We start from the raw sequence: 10,373 nt of genomic DNA on the forward strand, positions 1-10,373 counted from the left end.
ATTATTGACATTATTGCCAGATATTTTATGCACTGGTCTGATAAGTTCTAGGATTTGAAAACAGTCTTAACTTGTTATGGACAACTAACAGTTTTCGTTGAATATTCCAACTCGCCTCAGTAACATTTAGTCTTCTATCGTGAAAATGTTGGGAAGACATCATATTATATTAGTTTGATGTTGCTGCCAACAGATGGAAGACAGCAGTCTCAGGATCAAGTCCCATCACAGCTCCAGAAATCACTCCATACAAGCACTCACTGATGGAACCTCGTTTTACTGTAAGTATGATATGTTTGCTGTATGTTTATTGTAGAGACTATTTCATACTTTGCCTCCTTGTGGTCGGGAACATTAACCTGAAGGACTGATTATAGAATTCATTGAAATCTGTTGGTAGGTAACTATACACTGGATGCAAAACGGTGTAGACCTCGGAGGTAAAGAATTAAAATAGTTCGCTCATCCAGTTGCTAATATTAGAAGGAGAAAAACTTTTATAGATGTTTTCTCCGATAGTTTCGTTAGAGAAGCTGTCTGTTTAATTGTCGAAGCTAGTTCTTTGTTAAAAGTCTTGTCTGTCTGCTGTGCTTTCAGAAAATCAGCAAGAAAAAGAGTGTTGATACCCAGGGTAAGTACAGTGATAAATAATCGAAGTGCGTGTAAAAGAACATGCAACGATATATATATATAGTTGCTTAGCGAAAACAACTAGAATTTCTCTGTATATATATATTAAAATATAACGGTAACGGTGAGTTTGTTTACTAATTCTCATAGGCTGCACAGAGCTCTGGATATATTCTCTTATGGCTGAAGAGTAACTTTTACTTATGTCTCCGAAACGGTAATAGCCAAAGGATACGTCCTCTTAACGTGAATTTAAGAAAAGTATTTTTGTTGGAAGGTTTCCTCCTAACCTTCCTAAACGAAGTAATGCTGGACTCAGTTCCGGTCCAGAGGACAGCGCAGATTCAGGTGTCAGCAGCCAGTGGATTCCTTCTGACCAGTCTGGACAGCGCTGGCTATCTCGCCCCTTCCGAGAGGCAGTACTCCTGGGAAGAAGAAGGTCAGGGTAGTCTAGGAGACGAAGACCCTCCCGGAAGAACGAGCTACCTTACAGTGATACCTGATCCTAACGGCCATCAATCCGATAATCCAGGTAGTGATGTTAAGGCGGCTGCGTCAGTAGAGTAGATAACTGAACCCTATCATAATAGTAACAAATGGTAACAGTGTGAATTTTTGTATGCACATTCCGAATTAAGTGTAAAGTTGGTGGACAGTTACACACACACAGAATCAGACTCACTTTATTGAATGTCGATTAGTGATACTTTGCCCAGACAAGGAGACATTTCTGTGAAGTCATAGAGACTAATAACTTGACCTCCTTAAAACCTAAGAGAGAAATGTGATTTTTTTCTGAATCATTCCTTACTCGTTCATGTGAACTTATTAATATTTTATCTTTCTCAGGAGTCGATGATCTTGCTTCGCCCCAATTTGTCCACGTCCAGCTTGACTCCAACCCGCCACCGTGCGAACCAAAGCACGGAACATATCTCCGGGCCACCAAAGAGTCCCCAAAATCTCGGGACACGTACCTTCACCCAACTCAGGTGTCCCAGCCAGCATTCCCTCCTTCACCTCCTCGGGAGGATGACGTTCCACCAGAAGCTTTCATCCGCCCATCACCTCTTGGTATTCTTTACAGACCACGGGACAGTCCGACCGGCTTAAATCGTCAAGGGTTCGGGGTTCCCTCTCCGGGGCACGTGCAGGCCCAAGAAGGACACGATCCATATATTCTTAGAGAAGAGCCGTGGCTCCAGCCCAAACCTGACTGCAACCAGTATCGGCAGTGAACTGCACGATGTCTGCAGTCTGAACATTACCATGTGTTTACTCAAACTTGTAAACAACTTGTTTTGTATTTTACACAGATTTCCTTTTTCGAAATAGTGAAGTGCATTTTAAATTAGATTTTTACTGTAAATATACATCGACTAATTCAAGTTTGTTTTTCTCAAAATGTAATTATCAGCTGGAACGAAAACAAGAGGAAGGGGAAGTAAAAACGTTGTTGTACATATTAAGCAGTTCAAATGTCTTAGATTCCAGTCTGCAGACGTTTTACTGTTAAAAAATAGTCCTTAAAATGATTGCGTCTGTGCTTACAGACACTTACATTAGTTTAGGTTTAAAAACATCAGTGGACAATAGCAAAGACAATGTCAATAAGAACTTTAGCCACAAAGACACGCTTATGACCCTCGGTGTCTGTCCACGTGACCCTGCATACATGTTGTGGAGTTACGGGTGCAGATTATTTCGCTAGAGGAGAATCGTTCATGAGTTCATTGTCTAAGCCTCGACTTTGCCAGGTATGGATGGTGTGTGTGGGAGTTGCTAACAAAAAATGGTCTCGGATAATAGCTTGGTCTGTTTTTTTGTGAGTTCCTTAGTGAGGACAAAATAGATATTTTACAATAAGCCACACACTTTCCCCCTAAATTTTCATGTTTAAATCGGTATCTTAGCATATATATATATATTTAGTCAGCAAAAGTTTATCTAAACATGTGTATATTCATTAAATATACGACAGTTGATTTCTAGTACCCGTTCAATGTAAACGTTTTCCAAGGAAACGGTGTGAAAGAGGAATATAATGTGTGTATATTTCTACTTCAGACTGATTATCAGTAATACACCGAAACATATTAAACTGCTTTATTTATCTTTTCTTACTATGTTTTGATCTACAGATTGATTTGTGACATTGGTGTGTTCAATAACAATATGACAACAGTCTCACATCGATTCGATATAATTTACACGATCTGAGAATCCATAGGTGTTTTCATTTTTATTTGGATTAAGGTAACTATAAACAAGATAACGGTTAGTAGTTGAAGCTATACTCAATATCTTATTATGTTTCACCACAAGATTAATCATTCAATATCGTTCATTATCGATTATCGATCACGCATGTAGACCGGGACGATGTAGAGGATCATGAGGATGGTGAAAGACATGGTGACCAGGTAAATGAGAAAAGCGAATTTGTCCACCACCTCCGCCACGAAGAACCACTGCCGTTTCATGTGAAACATTCGCAGTCCAGGAACTGCAACTCGTTCCGGCGGAGTTTTCTCCCTTGCATGGTGTACATCATCCGTCGTGCCGGGGAAGAGCAGCCTTTTCCTTTGTCTGGCGACAGAGGACTGAAGCTGCTGAAGGACATGACTAGCAGAATGACTAGCAGACCTGGGTTCATAGGTCGCCGGGTCGTCGGTCCTGACACTGGAGTAATGGCGGTTGTCCAAGCATCTGTGGTTATCTGTACCGTCATGCTTCTCTTCAGGCACCGGAATTTCATCTTTCCAAAGATAACGTGTACACACGATTCTGAAAGAAACGAAAGTTCCTTAGAACAATAATACATGAAAACAATACTGATACATTTATCGTTAAATAGAAAAAATAGAAGATAAAGATTGTCCTTGTTAAGGGATAAATATGTAAATTAAAAAATAACTAAATAAACTAAACTAATGCACCAAACTTCACCTGCTCAAGATGCGATGGCACAAAAAGAGCAACCATTTTGGAACATCCGGGCACTGCTTTTCGTCCCCACGCTTCTTGATGTTCATGACGATAGTGGCCATGATGAGGGAGATGCAATTGAATGTCATCACCACGAACAGAAACACACCTGTACATTAAATTAACAACACAAACACACCTGTAGACTGAATCAAGAACAGTAAGAGACTTGTATATTAGTTCTAGAAACACACTTAAATTGAATCGGTAACAAAAGAACAAAACAATTGTAGACTAAACTAGTGACAATAAAAACACGACTTTATAGACATATAACAAATATAACAAAAAACAAACAGATAGGTTTAATCCATTGTCTAAATTTTAAAGGTGGCACGATTAAAAACGTTACATAGATAGCTGTCATCACCACGGACAGACACACCTGGAAATTATTAAAAAAGTGTGTTTTGGATTGAATTCACTTGATTTCGTTTGGTAAAAACAATTTTCACACGCAGTACTAAACTCGCAGGCTCGAAATCTGGAAGCAATGTAGACAGGTGGCGCAACAGTATTTTAGAATTATAAATTATACAATTACAATGGAGTGCTCTGCGTTCAGGTCTCGTCATACGCACGCTGTTCTTTCTTTCTGCATGAAGTGTGTGTTTACAATAACATCGGTGGCTTAGTTGCTGCTTAAAATAATTTCTGTTCTCCAGGATGGACGAAGTACTAATAATGGCCCGATCTTTAATCGGTGATAATACTTTATTGATCTTTGTGGAGATTGGACACCATCAACCGGAAAATTACAATCATTTACTCACTTAAAACAGAAAATGATAGCAAACGATATAACATCATTCAGTAAACAACAACATCAGCCCTTCTGTCATTCATTTCTGTGCCGGATAAGCGCTTTACCTAGAATGGGCGTAGAGTTGGTGTCTGGGACATTGTCAGCAATGCGGAGCTGAAGAACGTAGAGTGTGAGAAAGACGGTTAAGCCGATGGCTATTTTCTCCCCTCGGTGGCATGGCAACAAGAAGGAAGCGAGAGTCAGGACGCAAAGCATGATGGTCGGAGCGATAACTATATAGTCGTAGTACAGAGACTTCCGCTTGAGGTGAATGCACAGGTTGACCATGGCGTGGTACCCCTCGCCAGGACAACACGACCCGTTGAGGACGTCACGGGTCAAGGACACGTTGACGAGGTCATACTCGCTGTTCATGACGTAGTAGTGTAGGTCAGGGTCCTTGACGCTCAGGCGGAGGTCAAGCTGGCTGAGGTCGTAGATCCACGACCCGAACTTCACTTCGCACACCTGCTGGTCGTAAGGGAAGTAGGTGACATCGACTGCGCAGGCGCTGTTGACGATCAGCGGCACCATCCAGCGAACTCTTCCGCTGTGCTGAACGACAACCTTGCTTCCGCTGACATTGACAAAGCCATCGATGCTGTCGCCAGCCCTGCAATCCATCTGGGACTATGCAATGTGTATTAACGGAGACCACAATACTAATACACTACCACTCTTATCATCATCATCAGTACTCCTAATGCTATAACTAGTACAACTAACAGAGAAGACGAGGGTGACGAAACGGAGGTGGAAAAGATTACCAGAGGAAGAAAAAAAATGCGAAGAAACGACAAAGAAAAAAGAAGGAAAGAGACACAAAAAAAGTAGAAAGAAAGGAAAAAGAAGACAAATAATAACTGTTATATTTTTTCTTATTAAGACACTCAACATCCGTTTTTAAAAAGAAAATGTAATACACCATACACTGTCGAGAGTCTAGTCTCCTTTCATTTGTCTTTCATATTTATCTCTGTGTAAGACTAACGTGTTAAAGATGAAGATGTCTGGCAGCCAGATGCTTGATGCCGGAATCATCAGCAGCCGCTGACCATCGAAGCTCTTGGGGCGCCACACCAGATTCTCGTCCCGCCATTGCTTGAAAAGAAGCCGCGGCATCAAAGAAAAGTTTTTCCTCGTTCTTTATTGTTCAATTCGGGGTAGACTCTACCCGCAGATTTCTACTCACGTAGTGAAAAGGCGTTGCCTATCCACTTGATCCTCTCACAAAAAAGGTATCCGGAGAGTTCTTAATCTGTCTGCCTCATGCCTGTCTGTCTCTTTATGTATAAATGTCTAATAGTAATTTATAATTTTTAAATCAACTCAGTTCAAGAACAGGAACTGAAGCTAGAAATGTGTCATTGCCCTCTTTTCTGCGTGATTAATTAAACTATACAAACATCATGGCTACAGCCAAGGAAATATGGAAGCCTAACTATTCCAAAACATTTTAATGAGGCTCTTGCCTCGCGCTTACCTCGTATATCCAGACTGATGTTGTCAGAACCTGGTTCTTCTCATCCTGAAAAAAGAGTGAACACATTTACTAGAATTGCGACAACCACTTTTCAAAGAAGACTAAATGATACCAATGGACTTAAAGTTGTAAGTGCCATGCGTAAACTTTTTAAAATAACGGCCACGAGGGAAAACACATATAATATGAGCAAACCTGTGAGTAGCATTCATGGATTTTGAACTGACTTTAATTTTTTCCGATTGCTTAAGATTGAATAGAGATTGGCAGTGTTTGCGAACTATTAAGTTATCTCGAGTAAAAGAAAGACAACGACAAAGACAAAACACCGACAAGATCCAGAAGCTGGTTCAAGGAGATGGCAAAGTTGACGACGACCGGGTGGCTGGCGTTGGTGACGGGTCGGGACTCGGAGCTGTAGTTGCGGAAGAGGTGAGCAAACAGCTTGTGCTCTGGACCCTCGCTGGGACTCATCTCCTGGACATCAGATGGACAAACGTTATGGAATTCCCCCATTTACATGGAATAAATCGTATGGAACAAAATTTAGCCGCAAGTATTACCCTAGCACCGACCAGTCCAGTAGACATGCATTTCGTATGGCTGAAAACAGAACTCATGAATTTTTGTCCTGATGTCTGAGTCAAAAGCACTCGAGATCTTATATTTCAGCAGGTAGTTCTTTGAAGAATGCATCAGTGCGAAGAGTTAGCAAAATTATCGAGGTGTGTGGAGAGTTCTTTAAAGCTGAAGTCAGCGTAAAATACAGATGCGGAAGTGCAATATTCAAGATAAAAACAGGAAAGCCAAGTTCACCTCACGACTTTTCAGAAAAAGTGCAACAAATGTTGCTGTTATCTATCATCCTTCGCCCCCAAAACTCTCCTCTCATTCTTCTTTCACCTCTCCCTCTCAGTTTCCTCTCTTCTCTTCCCAATTTTTCATTCCCACATCCCCCCACCTCCTTTACAACCACCCCTTGCTTCCTGCAAGATTCCGCCCTCTATAATTAATTGTAATATTTTGTGCTTAAACGAGCGACATAGCAATTACTGACAGGTGTTAGAGCGTGGCCTCGTATCCGGAAACACCTGCATGTTTATGGTGTCTTGAGAGCTTGATGTGGTCCTGTATCACACCCGATGTCCGCGCCGAACCCTTCCTAAACCTTTTTATGCACCTTTAATTCTTTTCTGCTTAACATCTCCAGCCGCCACCTCCTTTCTTCCTGACTTCTAGGGCCGGGTGCATTTACACCTCTAGAGAGCTAGCTGGATGGTTGAAATCTTAGTCAGATGCTGTTACTGCTGCTAATGTTGTATGTGCATTATAGCTGCTAACATCCAGATAGCGGCTCCTGGAGTAAATATATTAGTTATAACGACCTGCACGCAGTCTGGAGAGCCTTGGATGAATAATCTTGACATGTCTTGGATGTATAATCTTGATATGTCATGACTACACAGTCGTGACAAACAAATGCTATAACTATTGACTTTCGACAAATGCAGTTACAGATGAATGATCTGAACAAAGCTGCATCGTCCACTTTTACTTTGTAAGCCAACAGTTAATCGCAAGACGGTAGCTTTTGCTTCTCATGTAATCATCAGCCCCGACCACAACCACAACACCTACCTGAAGCCAGCACCATCAGCCAGAACAAGCACGGCCACCACAGCGCAGCACGCAACACCTCTCTGGCAGTTCTGTCCGCCATGTTGCCTTCCTCTCTCCTGCTGACTGCGAGATGTTTACTGTCTAGAAATATAGACAAGCACAAGGAGGACAGGCAGCGCTCACGAAAACAAAAATGCCTATCAGGCCTGCTGCAGACGATGTCTCAACGCCATTTTGAAGCCTGTTGGATGTTAATCAATCGATTGGTTCGAGGCTGACGTCACGCTGCTCCGCGAAGCGCGAGAACCTCGCGTGCACAGGCGGTGCATCAAGACCGCGTGAGACGCAGGCACTCAGGGTATACTCTGGGCCAGCTGACGGATGGATGGGCCGAATGGGGGTCAGGATGGTTCGATATGCGTACAAGCGGGTGGGGGACGGGATAGGAGGGGGGAGAGAGAAAAGGAGAGGCTGCGAGAGCGGTTATCCAAGAAACGAGATGAAGTGTCTGCATAAAAGCAGAACTCGCTCCCAAAGCCAGACAAGAAGGCGAGAAGCAGGCTGTCTGCGCGATAAGCGATAAAAAAGACGACAGTTTGTTTCCCTGGAACATCTCAGATTAAATGCTTGAATAAAGTACAAACACTCTACAACATCAACACATGCTGAAGTCGTCAGACGCTCCTCACTTTCCTCACCTTTATCAAGTGTCTGTAAACTGCCAGAAATAAAAGCACTTTCTGTGGACTCGTGGGTAGGGTGACATATGTAGATTCTGTCTGTTTTATCTTTCTTTCTTTGATCTCCCAGTTTTAAGTACAGAACTATAAAAACCTATTATAATCCCCCCTCCAAAAAAAAATTTTTTTGTGTGTGAAAGCATTACTAATCGGTTTTCAGTAAAGCCAAAGAAGTAAAGTGCTTACCATACCAATATTTAAAGACACAAGAAAATAAAGAAAGGAGAAAGTCAGGTTTTTAAAACCGCATTCATTTCTTATCTCGAACCATTCGTCTGAAGAGCACAAAGATTTTACCTGAAACACTCGTGTACATGAGTGCGGCAGCTGTGCCAGTGCCAGCTGTGTGCCTGGAATTCATGGAATATTGATGTAGGTACCAGGGACTCCAGGTTTTAAAACACTAGGCATCTTTTCACAACACTCCTCTTAAATAAAACTCTTATTTATCTGCGTTGGTTAGTTGGCTGGTTGGTTTATTTGGGATGAGATGTGATTCGCAGTGGCGGGGGCGGAGGTAGGCGTAGTAGTGGAAGCTCGGATTAGAATGTGTGGAAGAGATGTAATTCCAGGAACTTCATTGTTCTCCCACTATACTGTTATACCCGATCTTCCCTCGTCTTATGACCATCAATATAAATACCGAGTATCTATTTTGACATCAAAGAAAGGCTATGGTTTTATGCAATAAAAAATGTTTAAATAAAGCAACCAGATGAAAAGGAAAATTAAAAATTGTTATAATAAAATAAAATAGTATACTAATAATAGTATACTAATAAAATAGTCTTTTTTATGCATGAACTATAGCTTTTACACACATACACACGCTCTCACACCCAACATTTGCAGGAAAAACTTTCAATATTGCGCTTGACATCAAGGGAGCATACTCTACTCTTCAGAGAAAGATTGAGCAGTGTTATCTCCCCTGTAAGCTTTCGCCAGTCTAGTCTGTTGAACATCGTAACAAGACTCGAGGACTTATTTCTCAGCTGTCGTGGTAGCAGGTATTAAGGTGCTTGCTTTCACCAGCCGGGGGGATCGTAATACCAGGGTTTCCCCTCCTGTGGCGATGGCTCCATGCACCTGTTCACCGGATGGTCTGTCAAGGGCTTTGTCTGGTTTCTCCCTCCACATATCTAGCTATCTTCACCTTTTCACGGATAGTCACTACTAAATCCGGGAATTTTTCTATGAAACAAACCAATGACGTGACAGCATTTACTTCCCTTGCGGGGTTACTCAGGGGTGGGCCAGTCGTGCAATGATAGAACACACTAGAGTTCAGAAGGAGGGGAGAAGGAGAGGAAGAGAGGGGGAGGGAAAGAGAGAGATAACGAGTTGTTTCCATTGTCTCCAACACTATGATAATAATAATATTAATGGTAATGAAAAATTTTCATCCAGTCGACCGAACTACTAGACAACCAAGATTAAGAAAGCAGTTCCAATTTTTTTCACCATTTTGGGGAAATAATGTTCTTTTCAAGTAGACACGCTAATACATAACAACATCCGTTTATCATTGCTTTTATGGACATCCCGACTACATCTGTCCAAGTATCTTTGCGCTGTTGCTGATGTTGTTCTTTGACAATTGCGAAATTCTAGAATGGTCATGGCAGTTGATTGGCGATAAGAATTCTAACAGGTCTGAATCAACAGACTGAGCTGAATATAAAGTGCACGCCTAGTGCACACAGCTGCATCTCGTCCTCTTTCTTGAGACGAATGTGACAATAACTGGACAGGCCAGTTACCGACAGATCAATCCGCAGCATTCATCTCCACAGGACGCGGATGAAAAAATGAAAAGATAACCTTATTTCGTGTGCATACTGTCAATACTGCCAACAAAAGTGAGACCACGAGATTACAAATAAATAAGAGAGAATTAAACAAATAAAAAATAGAATACATTTTTAAACAGACCAGCAAGGATTTTAAATGGAGGAAAAAAAAGATTCGATTTACTAGTATACAAGGATCATTTCACGATTTCACCATTTTCTTTATGTAGCGATGAGAGTTAATTGTAACTGTGTTTCTCTTTCCCTTTCTCACATTTAGCCTTGTGCCTGTTCCTCCTCTTTGACCCATGCCG

The 10,373-nt window shown here is 41.6% G+C and overlaps 1 protein-coding gene across 1 annotated transcript; it reads right to left on the minus strand.

The window, feature by feature from the left end:
• Positions 1 to 2,859: 2,859 nt before the first annotated feature.
• Positions 2,860 to 8,257, minus strand: LOC112553547 (neuronal acetylcholine receptor subunit alpha-10-like). Its single transcript, XM_025220832.1, has 7 exons — positions 7,545 to 8,257; positions 6,240 to 6,383; positions 5,907 to 5,951; positions 5,415 to 5,524; positions 4,489 to 5,036; positions 3,580 to 3,727; positions 2,860 to 3,417 (listed from the first exon to the last, which is right to left on the minus strand). Exons 2-7 carry the CDS (start codon positions 6,378 to 6,380, stop codon positions 2,985 to 2,987), a joined length of 1,425 nt encoding a protein of 474 aa, XP_025076617.1. The 5' UTR covers positions 6,381 to 6,383; positions 7,545 to 8,257; the 3' UTR covers positions 2,860 to 2,984.
• Positions 8,258 to 10,373: the final 2,116 nt, after the last annotated feature.

This window comes from Pomacea canaliculata, linkage group LG13 (genome assembly GCF_003073045.1).
Source record: "Pomacea canaliculata isolate SZHN2017 linkage group LG13, ASM307304v1, whole genome shotgun sequence".
Lineage (NCBI taxonomy): Eukaryota > Metazoa > Mollusca > Gastropoda > Architaenioglossa > Ampullariidae > Pomacea > Pomacea canaliculata.